Source organism: Nesoenas mayeri, assembly GCF_963082525.1.
Source record: "Nesoenas mayeri genome assembly, chromosome: Z".
In the NCBI taxonomy this organism is placed as follows: Eukaryota; Metazoa; Chordata; class Aves; order Columbiformes; family Columbidae; genus Nesoenas; species Nesoenas mayeri.
Window position 1 is genome coordinate 63,506,222 of NC_137542.1, and position 24,586 is coordinate 63,530,807.

The 24,586-nt window shown below is 39.5% G+C and overlaps 2 protein-coding genes across 4 annotated transcripts in view; one reads left to right on the forward strand and one right to left on the reverse strand.

Annotated features, from left to right (window-relative positions):
* Positions 1–2,280: 2,280 nt before the first annotated feature.
* HMGCR (3-hydroxy-3-methylglutaryl-CoA reductase) lies at positions 2,281–21,183 on the reverse strand. Of its 3 annotated transcripts, none has more exons than XM_080362261.1 (20): positions 21,061–21,183; positions 17,404–17,599; positions 16,883–16,994; positions 16,220–16,307; positions 16,042–16,126; positions 14,366–14,471; positions 13,784–13,890; positions 13,246–13,362; positions 12,598–12,749; positions 11,479–11,723; positions 11,168–11,340; positions 10,516–10,710; positions 9,759–9,917; positions 9,467–9,624; positions 8,325–8,430; positions 7,194–7,364; positions 5,032–5,172; positions 4,764–4,922; positions 4,301–4,455; positions 2,281–4,155 (listed from the first exon to the last, which is right to left on the reverse strand). In XM_080362261.1, exons 2-20 carry the CDS (start codon positions 17,566–17,568, stop codon positions 4,101–4,103), a joined length of 2,649 nt encoding a protein of 882 aa, XP_080218387.1. In that variant the 5' UTR covers positions 17,569–17,599; positions 21,061–21,183; the 3' UTR covers positions 2,281–4,100. The 3 variants fall into 3 exon arrangements, with proteins under 3 accessions (XP_080218387.1, XP_080218388.1, XP_080218389.1); XM_080362262.1 differs by having other exon boundaries at positions 17,404–17,528; positions 21,061–21,150; XM_080362263.1 differs by lacking the exons at positions 16,883–16,994; positions 17,404–17,599; positions 21,061–21,183 and having other exon boundaries at positions 16,042–16,121; positions 16,220–16,251.
* A 1,863-nt stretch (positions 21,184–23,046) lies between these two features.
* The window catches only part of ANKRD31 (ankyrin repeat domain 31), a gene marked incomplete at both ends in the record, with an annotated part of 63,090 nt that continues 61,550 nt past the window's right edge, over positions 23,047–24,586 (forward strand). The window contains one exon of the mRNA XM_080362536.1: positions 23,047–23,153. Within this exon, the coding sequence (XP_080218662.1) occupies positions 23,047–23,153 (107 nt within the window). The remainder of the gene's footprint in view (positions 23,154–24,586) is intronic.

Below are 24,586 nucleotides of genomic sequence, written 5' to 3' on the forward strand. Positions count from 1 at the left end.
TTGAGCAAATTTTAGCTGGTTTAGTGTCATTAAACTGGGCCAGCTCACACACAGAAACGAAGGGGAACAAGCTGGACCGCTGTACACCTTTTTGCACTAGGACTTGGCTTGTTTCGAGTACCTTTTTTAAAAAAAGTTTTATTCTTGGCAGGATGGTTATACCCGTGCACAGCGTATAAGGCAGGTTTGACTGGGTGATGGGTGAAAAACTGAGGGCGTAATCAGTGCTGGGCAAAAGAGGGGTGCAACATTGCCCACTTTTTTGAGGGTGAAGTAAGATTTTCAGGGCGGTTTTGCACAGCGCTCTGTCAGCAGGGTGACTGGCTCCTTTGGAGATCACTTTTCTGAGAGCGTGGATTGACGGTGTCACAGCCTGTGGCAGACACGTGCTGTAAAATCGCCTTCTGTTTATTCCTAGAGACCAGCAGTTCATTACGGGCAAGTGGGAAGCAATTTGGCAAACCATGTTGTGGTACCCAGTGGAGGGGCAGAAGCCACAGCCCTGCGTGGTAAGTGTTGCTCTGAGCTTGATGGACTTGCCTAAGTCCGGTCTTTCACCCAGTGATCCCAGGAGACTGGCCATTGGCATAATTTTTATGGCATGGTTATTTCATGCTGGTGTTCTAGCTTGTGAAAATGGACTGGCTTTGTACAATTATTCTCCAGAAGAATAAAATAGGTAAGGAAGAATTTATCTCTTACGAGGGTGTGAGGCACTGGCACAGGCTGCCCAGGGAAGCTGTGGAAGCTCCATCCATGGAAGTGTTGAAGTCAGGTTGGATGGGGCTTTCAGCAACCTGGTGTAGTAGATGACCCTGCCCATGGCAGGTGGACATGGACTAGGTGATCTTTGAAGGTCCCTTCCAACCCAAAACCTTCTGTGAGTCTTTATTTGGCTGTTGTGGGTTGTGGCAGATACTGCTGCTGCAACAACACCACCACCTGAAGCCCAAACCATCATCGCCCTGTTTCAGCAGGTGTCACTGTGCAGTGTAAGCCTTCCCTAACCAAAGCCAGAGAGGGAGGGGGACAGAACCTCAAAAGTGGTGAGCTATGTCCCAAAAGAGATAGAGGTGATAATGTATCTGTGTAATCAGCGACAGCTGCAGAGCCTCCAAGCCTCACAGCTCAGAAACTCTCACATGAGACCGCAGGAAGGGGACTGGTGTGTAGAGGGGCAAAGCAGTTTCAGAACACAGAGAAGAAAGGCGGTAATCTAGGTAAAGAGAGAAGAAAACTCGTTACCAGAGTCATACACACTGGTTTTACAATTTTTTTCTACAGTGTTAAAATGTTTGTAAGCCTATACCAGTTGTAGTGGTATGTACCATTTACGTTACGGCTGGTTTGGTTTTGCAAAGGACTCAAACACTGCAAGACTGTTTCTTGTACTGAAGCAATCTTGCTATGCGAAGTTTCCAGTGTGTGTGCAGGGAAACAAGAGCCCTTTGCTTCCCTCGGGGTTCTAACACACATGAAATGGTGACCTCTGCTTCTGGTATAAAACTTGTAGTTCTGAGGAGACTGGGAAAAAAAGCAGACTGCACTGTGTGCCTGATTATAGACTGATGGACATTTCCAACACCAAACATGGGAGCTGGACTACAGGTGAGGAAAAGCACAAGAGAGGGGAAACGTTTTCCTAAGTTTCCAGGAGCTGCAGTGGGGTGCTGACTAAAAGCTTAACCACTTTGCTGTTAACATGCACTACAGTATCTCTGACAAGAATTTACAGTAATTCTTTATGTGGTACTAATGGGTTCTTTTACTCTTCCTGCTCAACCTGTCTCACAAGAAACAGTACTGTGTATTTTGATAAAATTACGTTTACATGGTGAAAGCAGTGTTCACAATTCAGGTAGCGAGTTCACAGATTTAAAAGCATCTTTGAAACTTTGGTTTTGGTGGACACTTGAGAAAACACATGGATAATTGAGCAGTGAGAAATGCCCAAATAGGCCCCAGCAGGTGCAGGGCATTTGTTCTCCCACTGGCGCAAACTGCGTAATTCAGCTTCGAGGAGAATAAATGAGCACAGGCTTCTGGAAACAAGATTGAGTGCTCATGTCACAGCCCCACTATGTTTAGCACTGTATGCCAGCCATATTTTCCTTAACCCTCTTATGTTGTCTACTAAGGTATGCCACTAAGTAATGAAGTCAGCTTAAAATATGAGAATTCAGCCAGTACATTTTCCATTGTTTTACTGAAACTGAAAAAGTAGTTCTGTACCAAAATGTACACAATTTAGTAATAATACAAAATGTTAATTCTGCAAGACAGAATGTCAGTTAAATCAACCAAAATAAACACTGAACCATTTGTTGCCAGAACAGTGTTACTTTAAATAAGATCACTGAATGAACACAGAAACAAAGTAGTTCCAACTTTCCTTAAATAAAATGGTAGCTATTAGCAACAATACTGCAGGAAGATAAACATTCATATTTACATGCTTTCATGACATATCTAGCATGTGGTATGCCTTCATGCTTGCACATTAGCTTTATGAGCGCATTACAATTATATTAATGTGCTGATGTACTACAAAACAACGCATCATGATTTATATCAAATTTGCACATTAGAAGAGCACCTCTGCTAGTCACCCCTTTAAGAATGCCACTACATTCCTGTAAGAAACCCAGTCCAATACACTGATTCCCATCCCCACCCAAAGCAAACAAAAACCCAAACCAAACCAATCCCATCCCATCATCAAACATATTAACATTTTTCCTCCTGTGATTAACTAGGCAAGGCGATGCACTTAGCAATATCCCCAAAAATGAATCAAACCAGAATACATCTGGATTTTCTGTATTACATTAAGAACACCTGAGACTGCTTCACTGGTCCAAGTACAGTATTTGAATACAAAAACTGCTTGTTGCAATAACATGTAATATCACTTTATTCCCTTAACTAGTACTTTTCATTGAAAAAAGGATAAAATTTCTTCTTAAAATAAATATTCCTGCCCTCAAAAAGAAAGTTTAAAAGGAATTAAAACATTAAAACCTCAAAAGAAAAAAAAAGGTCATGTTGAAGAACAGTGTGATTTTCTGACTTCATTTTATCTTAGCTTAAGCAGTGGATACACGCCTATTCCTGGAGAATAGGTGTCAAACACTTAAGAAAATAAAAGAATAATTAGGAATATGCAAACACACTGTACCTTAAGATACATATTTTAAAAGAAGTGTAAACATCTGATCTTGACTCCTGTTTGAATGCACTCGAATAAAACAACATTTGGGAAACTGCATTTCGTTAAATTACTAACCTGTCTGACACATAACCGTTTTTGGAGTTACCAATTTCAAAATCTACTTTTTCAACTTCAACAAATTAACAAAACAGTTGAAAACACTGTTTTTTCCTACTTCAGCACAGATTATGTTTAACAGTTGAGAACTTTATAGGTCACAGGTTCTCTGTAAAGGAATAACCTAATTTGTGGAACTAAAACACTGAATGCTGCTTAGCTGAAGCAGCACCAGATCAAGTACTATATATAGGCAGAGGTGTCTATAAAACTAACATGATTCAGTAAAATTGTGTTATAGCCTAAGACTTAAGTTTTACATGTGAACCAAATTAAAATTGGGAGTTCATAGAAAGTGATTGGGCTTGCGATCACTTTAAAAAAATGCCTGTCTAACTGGAAAATAAAGATGGCAAGGACCAGTGCATTCAAGCCAAGTCTAAACCAACAATATGTATTTTTTATAAATGTACAAAGTACATTACATCACTTTTCAGCTTGGTAGTTACCAGAAGTTTACTACTCAAAATAATCTCAACCTGTAAAAACATAAGACCGATCCTTTGGAAAATTAAGTGTAAGAGCAAGAATTCCAAAGCCATGTTCAAGACATCTGAGAGGACTTCTTTCATGAAGTCATCTCTAACCACTGAAGAAGGTCAAAGGCGTAAGTAGTCTCATACAAGTCCCTTGATCTCTCAATTTTATCTTAGACAGATATCACTGAGTTGAAGGTGATTTTCATTCTAAACTTCACAGATTTTTATTTTTGAATCCCCATGCACCTGCTCAGTTGCTAGAACAATGCTTCATTTCAAAGCCGTTTCAGTATTCAAGCTGCTTTCTTGGTGCAGGTTCCTTGAAGATCTTGTAGATTTACTTTTGACCTAATAAAACCAGTAAGATAACTATATTAGATTGTTTAAAGTTGCAATTATAGGTTGCAATTATTCATATAATTATTATTGAATCTTGAGTAGTTGGCAGAAGGGCAAAACAGCAGAGAAAGATGAGAATTCTTCCATTTCTTACCTGTTGTGGATCATGTGGCTTCTGACTAGATGCCCAGCTGCAAGAGCTGCCATTAATGATAACTCCCCTGCCATCACTGTAGCGCAAACAATTCTAGCAAGCTGACGGGCATTTTCACCAGGGTTATCTTGGCTTGCACCCTGAACCCCTAACATCTGGAGAGAAAAATATGCAATACTATGCTATGAAATCTAGGTAGATTTATGGTAAATCTAGTATTAAAGTAAGTATTTCAGAATTATGTCCAATTAACTAGCTTTGAGTCTCTTTAATATTAAACATCTTAAGCTTTAGAAACTAGATACATGAAAACAATTTTTTAGACAGTTCTAAAATATACACGTCAAATCCACCAAGCTTCAAGAGGCTCCCTTCCCACAACGTTACTCAGACACAATACACACATCAGGAAAGCAAGTTTTGATTTAAGAAGCCAAGTTGCTTTAAACTTTCTGATTTATACCTGCAGACAGGCCTGCTGTGGGAGCAAGTTGGTGCCTCCTCCAACAGTTCCTATTTCTATAGAAGGCATTGTGCAGCTGATGTACAGGTCTTCATTAGTGGAACCAGTTCGCTCCATCAAAGTGATGCAATTAGAGCTGCCCACGTTCTGCGCAGCATCCTTCAGATCAGAGAGGAGAGAAAAAACACAAAACCAAAGCACTCAACTTAGTGTTTGGTTAAGAACTACTGAACTAAAGAAAACCTGAATTGGTGCGATACAAACCTACCTGGCCACAGGCAATGTAGATAGCTGTCACAATGTTTGCTGCATGTGCATTGTAGCCACCTATGCTCCCAGCCATCGCAGAACCCACCAAGTTTTTGTTTATATTGACTTCAACTAGATCTTCGGTAGTTGTCTTCAATACCTAGACAAAGCAATACACTTTTATACTACTGTTCCTTAGGCAGGAGAACAAATACTCTGTTTATGATTAATAAACCCTCACCCATTGTTTCCTTCCATATGCCTACTTCCATTTTTGTTCCAAGGAGCCCTTTCAAATGCAGGCTGCATTGTCCAAGTTACAATGGAAAAAACAGTGCAAGGCATTTGGACTCACAAAGGCCTTTAAGAAAAGCTCACCAGCTACATCCTCTTTTTTCACATTCTCATTTATCTTCAGCATAAAACAAAATCAACATGGCAGAAAAGTCACATCAATTCACCTTGACATGATAGCAACAGTCCTCTCAAGTTGCTCCAGACACTACAATGTCCTCAGTTTTGGTCTGCATAAGGATATGAAGTTAAACTGAAGAGCTCAAATACAAACCACTGTGCTACATTGGTAAATAAACATTGTGGACAGTAATATCAAATTAAGTGTCAAACTTATACTGAATGTATTTTGAAACCTTCAGGTTAGAGATTTATACTGAATTTGGTATAATAATGATCAAAGAGAATAAAAGAAGATAGTGCTGTGAGCATCATTTAAGATATATCAGTGTAGCAGGAATAGCAACTGCTGACAGAGATCTGCACAAAATCTCCAACACTGTCAAAAATTTTAAACTTTATGTATTAGAGCTCATTGTAGGCAAATGTAGTGATGTATGTGTTTGGGGAAAAACATCCCAGATTTACCTCAAAACTATTCATGCCTGTTACCAAAGGACTGTCTACCCATAACTACTCTGCAATGAAACCTTAGGGTTACAATAGATATTGCCACTGAATCAGCTGTAAAAATGCAAACACTTCAAAAAATCAAGCTACTAGGAAGCAAACCAAAGGACAAAAATGATGTCAATGTGTAAATCCAGGCTGCACACATACTTTGAATATGTGTCCAACTCTGTACCCAGAATTTTAGAACTGAATAAGAACTAGAGATAAGAGTGTTCAAAGACCTTTGCTGAAGTAGTCTCTTTATTTATTCCTCATAGAGAAACTTGTACTTTCCAGTCTGAAAATGAGAATTGCTGGGAAGGTGGAAGGGCTGTCTTAGACCTATAAAATCTTTAGCAGTGAAGTGAAGATAAAAGTCTTTATCATGCCTTCCAGTACAAAAGTAGGGCATCATCAAATAAAATCAACAAGAAGAAGGCAGTTGTCACATAAGGTGTAGCTGCACTGTGGAATTCTGCCTGGAATACTAGTGCTAAGAGTTTACTAAGTTTCACACAAGGAACTGGACAAGTTACTGGGGCAAAACAAACAAATCCATCAAATGCAAAAGGACCAATGCAGACCATCTTGAACAAGTTGATGGAAGGCTGTGCTGAGTACGGTGTAGTAAACTCCTCCCTGTATATCATCTCTCATGGCTAGTGCTGGCACCAGGTAAAAGGCAATGGATCTGGTCTGACACACACAACCAGTCTTCTGAGATCAGGTGGAAGAGAATCTAAAATAGCTCTTACGATGCTGGAGAGGTGTGCCAGTGGCTAGGACTGGCAGAGGTTACAAAGGTTAACCTTCATCATGCAAGATGCTAAGGCAGCTTTGGAATTAAGTGCAGTACCTGATTAGGCATTTTTGTTGTAGTAGGGGTCATATAAACTTTGAAAAGAATGCCAGGTTTGTGCAAGAGACAACAAATGAGTGCAATCATCAAAATGTCTGTGTTTAATGACAGGCAAAACTCCATGTGTAAAAAACTTTTAAACTGTGGCATACTTTTTCAAAGGTAAAAAGTGAAAATCCTAATGCCTTCAACTAGATATGCATCATTAAATATATGCATGATATGTCAGAAAAGACAATGAAAACAAAATGTATCTACTGCTGCAGGAAAAATGGCTTATCCTAGAGCAGTATCTGAAAATACCTGGAGGAATCATCCTTACATGGGAAGCAACTTACAGTTAAAAATTAAGATAGGTATCAGTTCCATAAAATGTATGCATTTGTATAAAACAGTAAAAGAAAGCAAATACTTACTTCTCTAACGACCTTGGCTGGAATGACTGCTTCACAAACAACAGACTTCCCTCTTCCTTCTATCCAGTTTATAGCAGCAGGTTTTTTGTCTGTACAATAGTTACCACTAATAGCTATAACCTGGAGATCAGGAAACTCTTCATTCAACCTTGCCAGTGCCTTTTCAGTTCCCTGTTAGAAGAGAAACAGATAGAAGGCAGTATATCATTATGGTTGCAAACCAAGCTACTCAAGGACAGTGAAACAGCAAGATTATGTTAATCAGGTAATCAGTTACAGCTGAAGAAAAGAACATAATTTCAGGAAGGAATCCAAAACAGGAAAAAAACCCCACCAACTGATGATCACTATCTTTTTTTCTAACCACTTTAGTAATTCTCTGGGGAAGAACTGTTTTTTCCCAGTAAATATGGACTCTCTGGATACATTCTAGGTGAATGAGAATATGCTTACCATACTGAAGATACAACATGAAGTGAGTGAAATATTACAGGCATTAAATGAATTAATTTTGTATTTGGTGGAAAGAGTTCCTCTACCGGAGAAAAATCAGACAAAAGGTATGCTATATTTAGTATCTGTCTATGACAAGACCCATTTATGTAATGGTTCTGATAGGCTTAAATTTTATATACAATAGGCAATCAGTATTCACCTCAAACAGCACAAGGCATCCCCCCAAATCTGTGAGTCCTGTATCTGGTTCTTCCACAAGTTTGTGTAAAAACAAAACCAAACAAACAGAACTAGAGAACATCCCTCTGCTGTCATTCACCAGATTACTAAACCTTTATTTACAGGGAAGTGATAAAAAACAGTAACAGATTAATTACTGCTGGATTAAATACTTGGTCCAAAACAACAGGGCAACCAGCTTAACTTCCATATTATGAAGAATATTTTAATAATGATAATTTAAAAAAATTACAAAGTTATTCTTCTCTTTCACCATTCTCATCCTGTTCTTGTTTACATTTGACAAATTACTTATTATTTTATAGCACTGCAAACAGTGCTGTCTCATTATCCTGTCTTCACATGCCAGGTAGTCACACCTTGGTAGGCTATAATGTATTTATTTTTAAAAGAAAAACACATTTACTAAAAAGATTTCAGGGGACTGGTCCTTACTTTTGAGATCATATTCATTCCCATTGCATCTCCTGTTCCAGACTGAAAACGGATATAAAGGTTACGACCAGCCAAACTGATGAGAAGTTTTTGTAGGCGGGCAAACCTGCGAGAAAATGTAACTATTACTAACAACCCTCATGGGAAAAGAGGGAAAAGATTAAATTACTTTTAAGTGGCAAAGTGACAGTAAATTACTGCAGACAGCACAGTTAACTACACTGTGTTCCTCCTCCCTCAGCAAAGGAAAAACCTTCAGCTACTATGGACATAAGTCTTCATGAGTAAATACTTTTAAAATGTTCACTGTGAAAGTGTCCAATGCTTTTTTACGTTTTCTATCTCTGTGCGCCATGAAATAAAAACTGAATTCATTTGTATTCCTTGAAACATCTGACTACCAAGTATAAAGTGAACATGAGGCCTTTGGAAATTCTCCTGTCAGTTTTACAGCAAGGCAGAACCCACACTGTCTTCAACAAGAGCACAAGCTCCGCAAGTCAAACAGAAACCAGGAAATGCGGCATTTCAACAGCAGCATGAGTTGATTCTGGCCAACATATAAGTGTCATTCAAGGACATATGTGTAAGATCGGTAAGAAACAAAACTGATATGGAAATCTCTCTCTGAATCTTCCTAAAGAAAGCAGGTAATCCTAAGTCTTAGAAAAACACTCTAGGGCTTCAAGCAGACTTACTCGTAATACTGTTTAACATTTTTTGGCATTTCAGTTCTAGCATTAGTTTATCCTATATTCTCCGCAAGCTCACAAATTACATATCAACATAAGTAATACCATCTGAAAGACTAGATTCCAAACTTTGAATTGTTTTTCGCATAGTAACTACTAAAAATCCAAGTAAGTTTTATGTTTATTTTCAAAAGCTTAGACAAAATAAATAAGTATTAAGTATTGCAAACGAATGTATTTGTTGCTAAGATACAGTTGTTTACCACTTATCATTGGAACATGTTTATCACTAGCTTCGGTATGCAGCCAGAGTGACTTTTGTTTTCTTAGATTCACACTACATGGGATAGCCAAAATAAGCATGCAGTGCACAAAAAAACGTTAGGAGCTTCCTACCATCCATACAAGTCTTACGTCAGGAAATAAGGCTGGAATAGCCATTGTACTAACCTACTTGTGCTGTCAAAAGCTTCCTTCATTATTTTAAAACCTTCAGGGCTTTCAAGCCAAACTTTCACTTCTGCAGCCTGGCAAGCAGTGGGCAGCCTTACAACAGGTCCTCGAGTCATCCCATCTGCCAGGATGCGGCTGCTTGCTCCCCCACCAAGCTAAAAATCAAAGCAGAAGAGAAACAGAGTAAGATTACTGAAAGTGTTTTTAAGAATACAAAAATGTGCCCGATATCACCCCAAATATGTTTTATAATATAGGAAGTTTTTCGAGCTAGTCAAACAATACTTACACATATTGCTCTACATCCTCTGTTTGTGCTTGCTACAAGACATCCTTCTGTTGTTGCCATTGGCACCTGAAACTCTTTGTTATCCAAAACTAGTGGTCCTGCTACGCCCACGGGAATAGGCATATATCCAATCACATTCTCACAGCAAGCTCCCATAACCTTACAAAAACAATACAAAAGGTATCATTAAGGTTATACTGCAGTGGTGTGGTACAGCATGTTACATATTACGCCTGTGACTACAACAAGGTATCTTAGAAAAAAAATGACAACTCAACTCATAAAGCAACCAATTCCCACCTCAAAAAGTTAACAGCCACCGCTATTCAACAGCTAATACTGTTCCAAGTCTAGTATTTGGCAGATATATCGAATCCTATTAAGTCTTAAACACTATTAAAGAAAACCTAATACTGTTAAATGAATTTTAAATAAACTTCCGTTTTAACATGAGCTCAAGGTAATATTATCATTCAGCTGAACTCAGGCTCAGTATTAGCAGCATTCTGCATTTCTGAGATAAGGCAGCTGCATATTTCAGTAGGAAATATTTTTTTGGGTAAGCTACAAAACCTACCCACCTCTCTAGGTTTAGAAACATCAAGATCAATAAAAGGTAGTGCCTTATGTTTCCCTTCTGTTTTTTTCCTTCTACATCAGTTTTGAACAAGCTCATTGTTAATTTATATACATCACTCCGAGCATGTATTTGGAAAATGGTTTTACAGTGAGTTTTCCTTGTCTGCCTTTTACTTACCAAAGAGTAATTATAATTCCTATAAGGAAGATATTGCAAAGATGAAGGCTGAGGGAGTTTCTTAGATAACATCTGTCTGCGAATGGACACACCTCGCTCCTGAGTTTCCATCAAGGTTTCCAGTTTGTATGCAGGAATATGCTTAGCATTAACTAAGCTGATAACCTCAGCATCAGTAAGGAATTTTGCTCCTTTCTGGAAACGTAAAGGGTGGGGAGAGAAAGTACAGATTCGCTTGGTGAAAATCCTTTCAAATGAAAAAGGGAACAACTTTACCTGGACACTATCAGAGTACATCTAAAGGAACCAACCGCCAATGTCAGGTTTTACAGGAGGCCAGGATGGCATCAAAAACTCTTCACTCAGACACACACTTCTAGGTGTACATGATGACACTTCAATGACTTGGTATATCATAAGTGATAAAGCTGCTTCCCTCTCTCCCCTGCCCTGACTGACTAGAAGGGAAGTGACTAATGAAAACGCTTTGTTTTAGTCATGACCCCCCCCACTCAAATTATTAAAGTCATATAATTTTCTGAAGAATGACATTATAATCAAAAGGACCATTTAAAATTTGAAAAATGAGCTGTAAGCATTCTTAAATCAGATTTTGCAGTAGAGGGTTAAAAAAATTGTTATTTTTCCATACCTCTGAATTTCCAAGTATACAAACACATTCCTCAATAGAACGTGGTTCTTTAGGTAACTCAATTTCCTCCTCCTTTCTATTAGGAATAGAAGAATTTTCCACAGAGTTGGAATTGCCAACTACAAAGGTAGGTTTGGTTGATGACTCTGCTAATACAGGCTTTATGACTTCGGCTGCATGAAGACAAGTAAAACAATTTTGGTTTACAAAATTATTAAGTGTTGATTCCAAATACAATACACCAACACAGATTTCACTATTTGTTCCAAATATTCAGGAATAGGTTCAGACTTTAAAATGCTAACAATTACCATTTCCATCTTTGGGAACTAAAGCTTCTTCTGCTGTATTAGATCTCTGATTGTTTTTCGGAAGTCCAGATTGCTTCCTGCAACAATTCTCAGGGACCTTCTTCTGAACCATCACTGGAGACGTTATGGGATTCTTTAGTGATAGTGTGGATTCAGTCTCTGCTTGCTCAAAGAAAATGTATTTGACAGCAAGGAGAAGGGCTAATCCAAGAGTGATTACTTGTTCAATATCCATACTGGCCATTCTAAAACAGAAAAATCAAAAAGTAAATACACAGTATATACAATTTGTTGTTTATAAGAGCATTCTGACATCCCTTTACTTTAGAAAGGGTAATAGTTTCATCGTAATTTATACTGTTAAAGAAATTCCAGTCAAAAGACATCTTCTATCAGGACATTCACGTATGCTAGGCTAGGGTAAAGAAATTGGGTTTTGGTGTTATTAACAACATAAGAATTTTCAGATGTCAAGAAATATTTCCTAAATCTTAGCTAAAAGCTGTCCCAGTAAGAAAAATTACTGTAAAGTATTCGCCATCTAGCAGCTACATCAAATTGATTTAACACCTATCTCCCAACCATAAAGTAGAAAGTTTTGATTATTGTCTTTTACCAATAATGGCTACTATAATGCAAGCTGAACTGCTAAAAGGAGGGGGAAAAAAACACCATAAACCAGACAGTTCTGAGTTTTCAGAATTAATATGGAACACAGGTGCTGCTAACTTCAGTTGAGCTGAAGGAAAAGCCATAGTGGCATGGCTTTTGCACTTGTATGTGAATGGTGAGAAATTCTGCACAAATAATTACTCTGGAGCAGTCAGAAATGTATTTTCCAGTGTGTTCTAAAAGGTAGCAGTGCTAGTGGGAAAAGGTAGTGTTTTGATTGCTACAGGACAGCTGACTCCTGATCATGTTCTTGATTACTCCAAGGAGATTGGACGAATGGCATAATATTGAAATATTTCTTATGAAATGTCATCTCTACTTCCAAGAAATCCTACATTAATCAGATCCACAAGTTTACATGTGTTGTACCTTAAGATCATAGCTTGGCAGCACTGGAGAATACAGCCTGACCAAGGAAACACACTTCTCTTCTGCAAAGTCACCTACCGAGAAAGGTAGAACTGCCACAATGAAACATTAGGTTCAATTCTCTTTGGTGCATTCTCATCCAATCCCACTGAATTTTCTGCAGTACTGTTTTGAGCAGCTGGTTCCGCTATCCAACGACTGTGGGCATGGACAAGAACCAAACCCAAGGACTGTATTAAAAACACAAAACAACACAACAAATATTAATTTTTCAACAGTAAGTAGGTATCCAACCTACTAAGATTAAAATTTTTCTTCGTTTGTTTTCTTGGGCTTCTTTTTGTTTTTCGTGCCTCAATAGTCCAAAGCTAAAGGCTGATTATCCACATCTTTCATCAACATTCTTTTTGGCCTGTCGTAAAACTCATAGCTTAGAACCTGCCCCACCACACCCTTCCTCTTGCTGAAGTAATATAAAAAAGAGGCTGGGGGTACTGTAGGGGTAAGAGAGAAGGAACCGGTACACATAAAAAAAGCCATGAGTGACACAGAAATGGCATATGCAGGAAGACTTTAGGTGTATATACAGGGGATGTTATTAAAAATTACTACAATAAACTAGAATAAGGGGATGAAGAATACAAGTCTACAGAAAACAAGAGCTTTATTCACTGTGTCAGGACACCTTACTGATTGCATAACCACAGATGAAACAGAGCCACAAACCATAATCATTTTGACCCGCTGCGTTACAGGATTTGGTTTATTTTCTTCTTCTTCCAGAACACGAGCAAAATGGCTAAGCTGCCATATAGGGCGCCCTTCACGACTCTCTCTTGAAAGCTGCAAAAGTAACAAAATTTAAAAATAGGTCCTATTTAGTACATATTAGAAAAATCAACAAGTGAGCTTCAACATTGTATTTTTATTTGGTCATTACGAATTTACAATTGGAAGAGTTACCCTACAGTCTACTGTTTAGCCTACATTAGACTTTAAATAGTGAAAAACCCTGGACACTAAATAATTTACTTGTTTACTCTGCTTTAGATCAGAACTCATACTACTGAGTGTGACTTATTTATAGCAGCATTAACATGTTACTGTTATCAGCTGAGCCACCGTTCACTCTTTTATGTGCCTGCCCTCTGTTCACTTGGAAAGGAAGTCAAACATGCTGGTGTATAACTCCATGAAGAAATGTGTAGCCTACAAGAAGCACGGGGTCTGAATACTATGCCTGATGTCTTGAAGTTGGTCTTACCTCTAATACCAAGGACACGCAAGCTGGAAAGAAGGTCATGAATACGAAATAGTTGGCAAGAACAGACATACAGCCGAAGCAGCACATGATTTCAAGTTGTCGTACACCTACATGGAAAAATAAGACATTTTTAACATTTGACTATGCAATGTGCTTTCTATATACTTGAAGCGTTGCAGAAGTAAGAAACTAATCATTACACTGACACTGCAGATTATAGAAGGAACTGTCTAGATTAATGAAGAACAAGCACATTAAGCCCTAGTCATTGTGTATTAGCTTACTCTAAGCACAGTATGTAGTTATGGTAGGGTATTTACAGAAAACTTTTAAAGTCTAATTCTGAACAGATACAATTACAGTTCACCAAGATTTTCAAGCTTCATATTGAAAGCTTGAAATTCCTCAGTTATCTAAGCAAATAACAATTAGCTGACATTATGTAAATAAAAAAGCTAAATAAATAGATTAAGTCGCTCCACTCTCATAGGTAACACCTATTATTTGAAACTCTCAACATCAGTGTCTTTCAAATAGTCTTTTTTAACTGGAAAGATTTACTCTTAAAATCATAGCACTGACCTGACATAGTACCAACACCAATCACAAGACACTCCACAAGTGCATCCAGTGTAAATGTAGGGCCTAAAATTGCCATTCCACGTGAAATATTTTCTCTTACTTCATCCTAAAAATAAAAATGTCTTAACGTTAACAAAAAGACAAAAATCAAATTAAGGGAGTATATATAACATGATTAGTACATGATTAGTAAATTGAGTAGCATTAAGGTGATAAGGTCTTACAAAACATATATTAAAAATGAACTTTTACGAGAGAACGCATTCTATAATTGTTTTATTTCCTATAAGTTATTCTATTTTGACAGCCTTTATTTACAGAAGATTATTAATTTTGGTTAATTTCTTTACCTTTGTTTCATCACCATTCTAAGCTCCTACAACACTGGTGGGCATAGACTTTGGTAAAAGTACATTCAGAAGAACAGGACTTCTACACTTTAAGATATAAAATAGATGCCGCTTTGTCATGGCATTTCAGAAGTTCTTTCAACCACATATCTCTACCCTAACTTTCGTTATTTTTTTATTGTATTATTTAACTTTCTAGACTCAGCTGGCAGAAGAGAGGACATAAAAGACACTAAAACTTTCACGGGGTGGGGGGAAAGGGATTCCCTCTATTAGCCAGCTGTGACAAACTCTAGAGGGTCTGCTGCTAGGTTTTTGTTGGTGGTGGTTTTGGGAGGAGAGGGAGAGAAGCTGCAGTGAAAACCTATTTGTGAAATACTTTCATGAAAATGAACAAAAATTTCTGTACTTGCAATTACTATAATATAATAAACAACATCCTATAATAATATTGCATATATAGAGATTGTGCAATTTAATTTACAATATGTGAAAATATACAATATTTTGTTACATTTAGTATACCAAATTACCTTGTACAGTATTTTGTAGGTATGAATTAGTTTCACTAAATATATTTATTTCATAACTTATACTATTAGGAAAAAAACATTACAATGTGTGACAAGCAAGATGTCCTGCCAATCCCTCCTGCTGTGCTGTGTTAATTGCATTAGAGCATGAATGTTTCTGTCTACATATATACTATGTTTGTTCTGCTAAGATTTTGTCTAGAAATGCTTTTTCCAGTATCGGCATTGTAACATTAGATTTTTTTTTATATACTGTTCCTGAGCTCTAGAAATTAACTTTTTTCTGTTAATACCTCTTCTAGGGAAGACTTTGGTCTAGGAACTCTAGCCTCCTTAACAGAGCAAAAAGCATTGCTTGTTTAAAGTTCTGAACCTATGAAGTACTCATACATACAAATAACTAAGCTCCCATGATTACGCACATGAATTTTACAGTCTTTTTACTTGCACACCAATCTGGATTGAAGACAAGAAAACAAAGAATATGGATAAAATCTGATCCTTTTTTATATATCACCAATACAGCATTCACCTATATATCTCTCCATCTGTATTATTCACAGAATGGTTTGGCTTGGAAGGAACCTTAACATGATCTAGTTCAAACCCCCCTGCCATGGGATAATGTTCATATTCAGACATTAAATTAAAAAATCCCATTGCAAAAAAAAAAAAAAGGAAACAAAAACCAAACAAAACAACAACCACAAAAACAAACACACAACCTCCTTCCCCCAAATAAAAAACACACACAAAAACCCCAATCAGACAAAAAAACCTCAACCCCTCTAACCTGTGAGTTGGAACTGAGTGCAAATTTGGCTAATGCACTTGCTCTTGACAGATCAATCAGAAGCAGAAAGAATGGTAAAGCTTCACTGAAAAAAAAGGAAATATATGTTAAAATTCAGGGTTTACTGTACAGAAAAAAAATTCAAGCAGAAAATCCAGAATAACAATCCATTACTTACTTTAAACCTGTCAGTTCCTTATCCAAGAAGTGAATTACCACTGTACTAAAAACAAAACTTGAGAAGATTGTGAAGAGGCCAGCAATACCTAAAAAAAAAAGGAAAAAAGAAAAGAATTGGAAATTTTTGTTCTATATATCTTGGGAGGAGAAAAACTATACCTTTAGATCAATCCTGAAGCAAACAAATCACAATTCTCACCTTTCAGAATACATTAACAGCAGTTGAGATACCAAATGAAGTAGATGGCATTTTTATACAGATATTTAAATCTAAATTTTTTACTGCATTCAAAGTAAGATTCTTAAGAAATAAAAGCCATAAATCTCATTCATTATCAGTGAAAGAGCAAACTGGCTTACACAGCTCTATATTTTTAAGTGTTTCACACAATAAACAGTTACTTCAATAATTGTATTTCCCGTGTTTATATAATCTTACGCAATCTCTCTTAAAAAAATTGTACTTTGATCTATGCAGAACATTTATTCTACTGTCTAGAAAATAATTACAATAAATTAAAATTATTCTAATTTTATTAAAACTAGAATAAAATTAAAATGCTCTGTATGTAAGTATTAAAATTCTAATATTTATTAACAATTTATATTAAGAAGAAACAATTGAAATGCATACAGCAAACACAAAAATCAGGCACAGTACCTAAAATGTATTTTGACCCAAGCTGCCTTAGGTTCTGAAACTGGAAATATATATAAAGGATTGCTATACAGCGTGTGATTGTCAGGATGATGATGTCACTGCTCAGAACATCCTGTTTGAAATACAAAACAATTTGGTTAGCTTTTACATTAAGTAGTAACTAGTTTTTAAGTTTCAGTAACTAAAAAATACATTGTGAATCTGCACTAAAAATGAAGTTTCAGAATAAAATAAGAATTACTGCTAGTCTGGCTTAAAAAATTAAAATATTGCAAACAATATTAATGTAAAATCCTTGTTCACTAGCTACTGTGCAAATGAACATTAGATATAATGAAAACCTTTTGTAGCATGTCACTGCTTGCATACAGTTTTAAGATCCACAATGGGAAAAGAAGGCAATAAAGAAGGTTCTACACAATTCCTTTCCTCCTAATATGTCATAAACAGATATTATTCTACAGAAAACTCTGGATTTACTGATTAACAGCAAGTACTAGAACATTAATTTAAATCCTTACTTCTTCCAGTTTGGGGCATTCATAATTCCAGCCACAGATCTTATCATTCCCAGTGAACATCTTCATGGACATCATACAGATCGTGAGGGTCACTGTTCCCACAATGACTTCCCATGGATGAGAGGCTACAAAAAGGCCATGCATTCGAAAGAGTCTGGACAACATTTTCAAGACTGTTCTTATATACTTAGACAACCTGCAATACAAGAATATTTCATATAAGCAAATACGAAATTCAGGGAAAAAAGACAGAGCTCTATCAATTTCTGCAAGTCATCCCTCAGAAAAAAGTAATAGATGAGTAAGTAAACTAATCTTCACCCTTCAACCTCCAAAGTAAAACACATTTCTTTCTAATCTTCTGAAATACATGATCTTGTCCTGCCTTCTCAACATTTTTTTTAATATACCTCTCTCTTTTTTCTTCAAGGTCTTATTAAGAAGTCTCTGCCACTCTCAGAACATCTCTCAGTATCTTCCTATCACAAAATTTTGATACTTTTACTCCAACTTCCTGTTTTTACCACCAATGTAAACACTTGCTAAATTAATTTACTTCTTTCTACTCACTTTTCCATCAAAAATATTATTCTTCTTATCAAATATACTGATTAACTTTATTTTAACTGTATAAATTAGCAACTGTTACATAAATTATATAAATTTATGTTATATAAATTACCACTGTCGGCAATGCTCAATTTCAACGGCAGGAATTGCAGTGTTGCTTTCCTCTGACTGCATCTTCTCTATTTTTGACTCAATATTCTTCAGTGGTTCAAGTTAATCATACTCAAAACAGTTCCTTCTTCACCTCAAGTACAAGTCCTTATCACATACAGTATTTGTGGCAGTTCTCTTGCACCCATAACTAATTTCCAGGCTACTGATGCATTTCATCATCCCCTTTGCTTTCAACAGACAACAAACATTCCACAGAAACTCTCATACCTCTTTCAGACAAATGAGAATATGGATGTTCTGTACATCATTCAGTTAAAAAAACCCCCACATCCTAGTCTATTTTCTCTGTGTTGTACCTTTAGATAAGTTCATCAAGGATGTTTATTTATGTTTTATAGCATAGAAACAAAATGTCATAAAGTCCATTAGTATTGGGACTTTGCTTTTCCTCTTGCACAAAATCAACAGCTTATGAAACTCTGTCATGAATGTAAACTATATATCGTCAGGTTCAAAAGACCCTTAAATAGTAGCTGGCTAACAAGACAATCTATAATTCAGTATTTACATGTACAATAGTAGCACTGTAAAGATTTCCATAAAGGACTGAAGGCTATATACATTGCCACCTCCAAGTGGATAAAGAAGTCCTTTCACGTTGCCTTAAAAGTAACAAGCCATCCATGAGGCTTCTAGGAATACAGTTTTTCTAGTATTATTTCTTTTGCTTGCATATAAAAAATGAAGCTGCCATTCAAATGAGAAAATAACAGATAGGGCAAATCTATCTGCTTAGTGTTCCTGAAGATACCAGAATCATCTTGATTTCCTACCAATGCCAATTTCAATCATATGAGCACCAACAGCATCAATCTGTTTTTCTTTATCCTTCCACAGTGAAGGTGTGACAGGATTTTCATGGCTTATGGAACCAAATGGGGAAAAAATAACAGAAGACTGCTTTCCTTATGAACAAATTATTTCATTTCCTGACATAAAGCTTTTTTCCTTTAAAAACAACACAAAACAACACACTCCTTTTAAAGTAAAAAATATCCTTTGTCTTGCCCTGTTTAATGTAACCTACGTAGTGTTTCGTAAATGTATGTTTTTGCAAAACTGCTCCAAAGTGCACTATAGTTTTTCCATATCAGAATGGAAGATATATTCTAATTACGAAAACTAAAATAAGACATAGCCAGAGCAATATCTTAGCATCAAAGATTTTGATACTACGCAAAAACCAGAAAAGGCATAGCAAGGTCCTATGAAAATATGAATACTTTTGAATACCATGCTGTTTCAGGAAAACCAGAACTAGTACTTACTACATGACTATTTTATAGAGAGTCCTACCAGTCCTAAAACCAGTAATACAACTCCTGAACTCTGACAGCTGTAATTATTATCTACGCAATTAAAAATAGTAGAGCTAGAAAGATTTTTAAATCTTTCTTCAGATATTATCTCTCACATTTCTAAGTAAAACTAAGAAGTATAAAATGGCTTTACATAATTAGGGAAAAATTCATTAATTTGATTGTGAAAATAATAATCCATATTATCTATTATTAGATGATGTTTTACAATTAGCTGCTGCTATGAAATTTAGGATCCCTCACTGCTGATCTTGGGGTTAAATGAGTGGCAGCAACTCCTAATCTATAAGGATTAAAGCCTTCACATCTATTTAACCTGCCTCAAGTGCATGAGCTTTTTGCTATGCAGTTGTCATTTATAGAAAATACTGATGAAGATTTCATACACTGATTCTGCATTACTGGGTGCTGTAAAAAATATTTCAATGCGTGTGATCAGCTCGTATTCCTAATTGTTTAAAATATTTGTATATCTACATTGAAATTAGCAAGACACAACATTAAACACAAAGCTGAATTTTATTACTAATATTTTATTAAATTTCAAAATGGTGGTTCAAAAGGGATGCTTTATAAATTTTATCCATTTTCCTGCATGCCGTCGTTTTCCACAAAAAATTTCCAGGAGACTATTAAGTAAAACAATCCATTCTGGGAATTAAAACAAAATACAAACAAAAACATATGCAACCCATTCAAAAACATAACCAGTGTGTAGAAAGCAAACTAGACTGCTTGAATGTAATACTACAGAGCATTAACCTGCCATGTAACTGCATGACTTCAATACCTAAGGTTTGTTACACAGCTCTCACTAACCTCAGAGCAATCATCTATAACACCATGCATCAGACCAACACAAGTTTCCACCTCTTGCTGGCTGATTCAGCAATAGCTACAGTACTGTAAAGGAACCGAGTGGTAAAACCATGAGCGAAAACCTGTGCAGAGCTCACCTGAACAGCACATGACACCACACTGACCCTGTCAAACTGCCAGGTAGCATTTTGTGTTTTCAAAAATTGAAACCAGCCTCACGCAGTCCCGCCGCTACAGGCCCTCAAACCCCGGTGCGAAATGCGGGGGGCGCCGCCCGCCACAGTGACCCAGGCTGGGCCGCCCCGCAGCCCGCTGGAAGCCGCACCGGGGAAGGCTGAGCTCTGCCCTGCAGCCGCGGAGGCCCCGCGCGTTGCCGGGCGGATCCGGCGAGCGCCGCGCAAGAGCAGCGCGCCCATGGGCGCGACGGACGGCTTTCAGCGGCCCACCTCGCGGGGCCACGCCCTCCGCCCTCAGGAACGTACCGGCATGGCGTCTCCGGCCGCCCCTGCCCGCTAACCAGGGCGGCAGGTAAGGCAGGCCGGCCGGGACGCGGGGCCACCGCCGCCGCTCCGCAGGGGCAGCGATGACCACGGCGCCCTCCCTCGCGCCACCGTTGTGCGGCCGATCCCCGAGAAGCCACTCGGGGCCCGGAGCCGCAGCCCTTGCCCGGCCACGGAGGACCCGTGTCGCAACGGCGGGCTGCCTGCACGGCGCCTGAACGAATCGCGGCCCTGCGGCCCTCTTGCCCTCCCCTGCCCTGCCGGCCCCGGCTCACCGCCTCAGCCCCGCACCGCTGCAGACAGGCGCTCTCCTTCCCCCGGCGCTGCGGACTGAGCCGGCCGCTCCTCTTCGAGCAAGGACACCTGGAGCACGACACGCCAACGGCCGCCATCGCCCGATCGCGCAGCCAATGGCGAGGGCCCGGCACGCCCATCCCGGGGCACGTCACTCGCTGCGTCGCCGAGGCAACCGCCCGGCGAACGCCGTATAGCTCGAGACTCGATCAGGAGCGAGAAACACGCCATCTCGCCATGGGCTGCCCGCCAATGGGCTACCGCGCTCCCCTCTCCGCCTTTTCTGATTGGGCGGCAGGATGCGCCTTATTTACATATGCTGATCGACCGACAAGCCTGCCGCGCCCACGCCGCCGAGAGTGGCGCCCGCAGCCGCCCCGGATGCCGCGAGGTCTCGGCCCCGCGCTGCCCGCCCTCGCCTTGGCGGGCTGTGCCGGGTCCTGCCGGGCAAGGGAGGCGAGCGAGCGAGCGGGCGGGCAGGCAGGGCGACCCTGCTAAGTTCGTACTGCCGTGGTGCTGCTATGGCTCACGCCGCTGCTGGCCCAGTGCCTGGATGTGCTTTACCACGGCGTGAAGAAATGCGGAAAGCAGCGGTGCCCCTGACAGTCAGGAAAAAAAAAAAAGCAATGTATTTATATTTGTGGCTTTTGGCCAAAGAAGAAATACTTCTTTTTTCCTCATGAAGCACGGGAGGCTCCTTATCTCCTTGGGTCCTCCAAGTCAGGTGTGGCTCACCACTTGGTGTGATAATATTATATCTTAATAACTTACCACTGTGTATCCATCCTCCCTGACAGCTTTTCTCTTAACACTCATGCTTTCTTTAGTATTTCACCTTTCCTACCTGAAAGGAGAAAAGTATTACCAGTGGGATTTCTTGAGTCATTTGATTATATGCACAGCAATTATTATAATTGCATATGGATAAGATTAAGTTGAAGCAAACCAGCAATTTGTACATAGTTGCAACAATTATGTATAATTGATACATAATTTAAGATGAGCTTTAGTATCTTGCTCTATTTCTACACTTTTTCCTTGGCAGGGGGTGATGAATACGATTGGCAAATAACAAAAATGCTAATTTTATTATCAGGTTCATTGGGTGCAGGAGTCACTACAACGGTTTGGAATTTGCAGTCTATGCGGGTAACATCAATGGCTTCTGCCATCCACGGTTTGCTCACCTGTGACCGTGGCGGCCAGCCCGCGGTGCAGCTCCACAGACACGCCACGGGGCAGCACGGCCCCGGCTGCCGCGGGGACGGGGAGAGCGGCGGTGGAGCGCGGCTGCCTGGGGAAAACCTCGGTGCGATTAACAGATGAGCACTGGGATACGTACAAGAATGCTACTCAAGTACTGTGACAACGTTGGCATTACTAATCTGGTTATCTCAAACACGGTCCTGGTCTTGAACAGATGAAGCATTTGTTGTGCTCAGGACAGCAGGTGAAGTTAGGTGCTTAAACGTGGCCACGGAAGTACACCAATTAGGAAAAGGGTGCGATTTTAGATGACGCACAGGTTGGCATGTTAAGTGCTTTGTGGCTCTTCCGAATGATGCGCACGACAGGGCCAGAAGCAAGAGCCCAAGGCTGGTGAGGAGGCGCAGGCTCCGGCTGAGGGTGTGGGACAGCAGCACTGTGCCCAGCAGTGCTGAGGGACACTCATCTCAATGGCGCTGAAGGGAGAGCAGCCTTTAACTTCTACCGCCAGCCGCTCCAATGTTACCTGCACTTGAGGGGCTGCGCTTGTGCGGACGAGCTCTCCTCTCCCGTTCTGCCTTCTCCGAGCCCCCCGGGCCGGGGGGGAGCGAGGCGCCGCGGGGCTCAGGCCTCCACAAAATGGCGGCCGCCGCCGCCGCTGAGGGAGCCGCGCGGCACGCGGGGGGAGGGGCGGCCGGCGGCGGCGCCCGCGGGGCGGGAGAGGAGGGGAAGAGAGAGGCCGGGAGCGGAGCGGTGGCGCCATGGGGGAGCGGGGCGCGGACAGGGACAGCGACAGCGACGAGACTGTCGTGGATGGCTCTGTGATGGAGAGCGATGTGGAGGAAGAGGAGTTCGGCAGCAGGAGGTGGTAACGCGGCGCTGCCCGGAGCTGTGCGCACACAGCCGGCGTGGCGCGGGGAGAAGCCCGCGGCGGGGCGGCCTGAGGGGGCCGCTCCGGGCCCTCCTGAGGAGGCGGGCGCTGCCCCCGGCCTGCCCAGCGCTGGGCTTCATCTCAGAAGAACAGCCACAGGCGGGCCACATCCCCTCCTGCGCCCAATATCCCGGAGTCCAAAACAGCTCTTCTCCATTATTTCATAAATATGCATTTTTAGGTGTTGTTTGTTTCGTTCAAACCAGTTTTGTATGCCCTTAGACGCGGTAGTTCTCAGCTTTGCAAGTGGCCCTGTTGATTTTACACACATACGCTTGTGAGCCTCCAAGTTTCTGCCTCTTGTGCCCTCCTGAATAACTTCGTAGTCAGTGAAAGTGAAACATACCAGAACTAACTCAGAGAAAATAAAGAAAACACTATTAAGTTTGCTGCTGATGTTATTTCTTGGCAGTTTAATTTGGTACCATTTTGATGGTATTATATCCTGTATCCATTGAGACATGGCAAAGAATTGAAGCTATGAAGCAGCTGCACTTCTTCGTGCTGGCTTTGTGGCCCAGTATTGCTTGAAAATCCATGAAGTGGTGATGTGCCTCCTGTCAAAGGTTTTCTGTCCAGAATATTGGGTACAGTTTGGGGGTGTTGGTGTTAGCGTTAGAGATGCCTGTGGGTAGCAGTGCCCTGACAGCAGAGGCTGAGATGGGTGCCTTTCACTGCCTTCAACAGTTCGTTGAGTTTACAGGACTGAAAAGCAGAGTATTCAACTGTTTAACAGGCTTTTTTTTTTTTTCCTTTTTTGCAAAGATTTCTTTTTCTTAATGAGGACATGGCTTTGACAACTGAAACAAGAATTACTGAAGGTAGGACATATTTTCCACTCTGTTTTTTTCAGTGATCTGTTGATGTGGATGTTGGCTGAGTCCATGTTATTTAAACGTAGATGTTACATGAAGTTCATTATTATGGACTATATGTGCTCTCTTACTATCTCCATAGTTATAGCTCGTAGTTTTGAAGAATCTTCAGTATCTTTTTAATATTTGAAAAATTAGTTTGCTGTTTATTTCTGTATTCTTCCTGTGTACTCGGAGAATGCCTGGGTTGGGAAATGTTTGAACTGTATATAGGGATATCCTTTTTATTTAGATATGTATATTGTGTTTGAGCAGAATAAAATAAATTGAATCTAAACACATAATAGTAATATAAATGGAATCTATAGGCTTAGTAGTAGTATGTAACTGCAGTTGCATATAATATTTTCAAAAATGTTGTTACTGTATCAGTTAAATGTAACATACAAAATTTGGATAGGGATATTTAAGTGCATTTTTTAAAGTGTATTAGTAAATTACTTTAAACATAAATGCATGCACACTCATTTAAAGCCTTAAAATCTTCCCTAATAA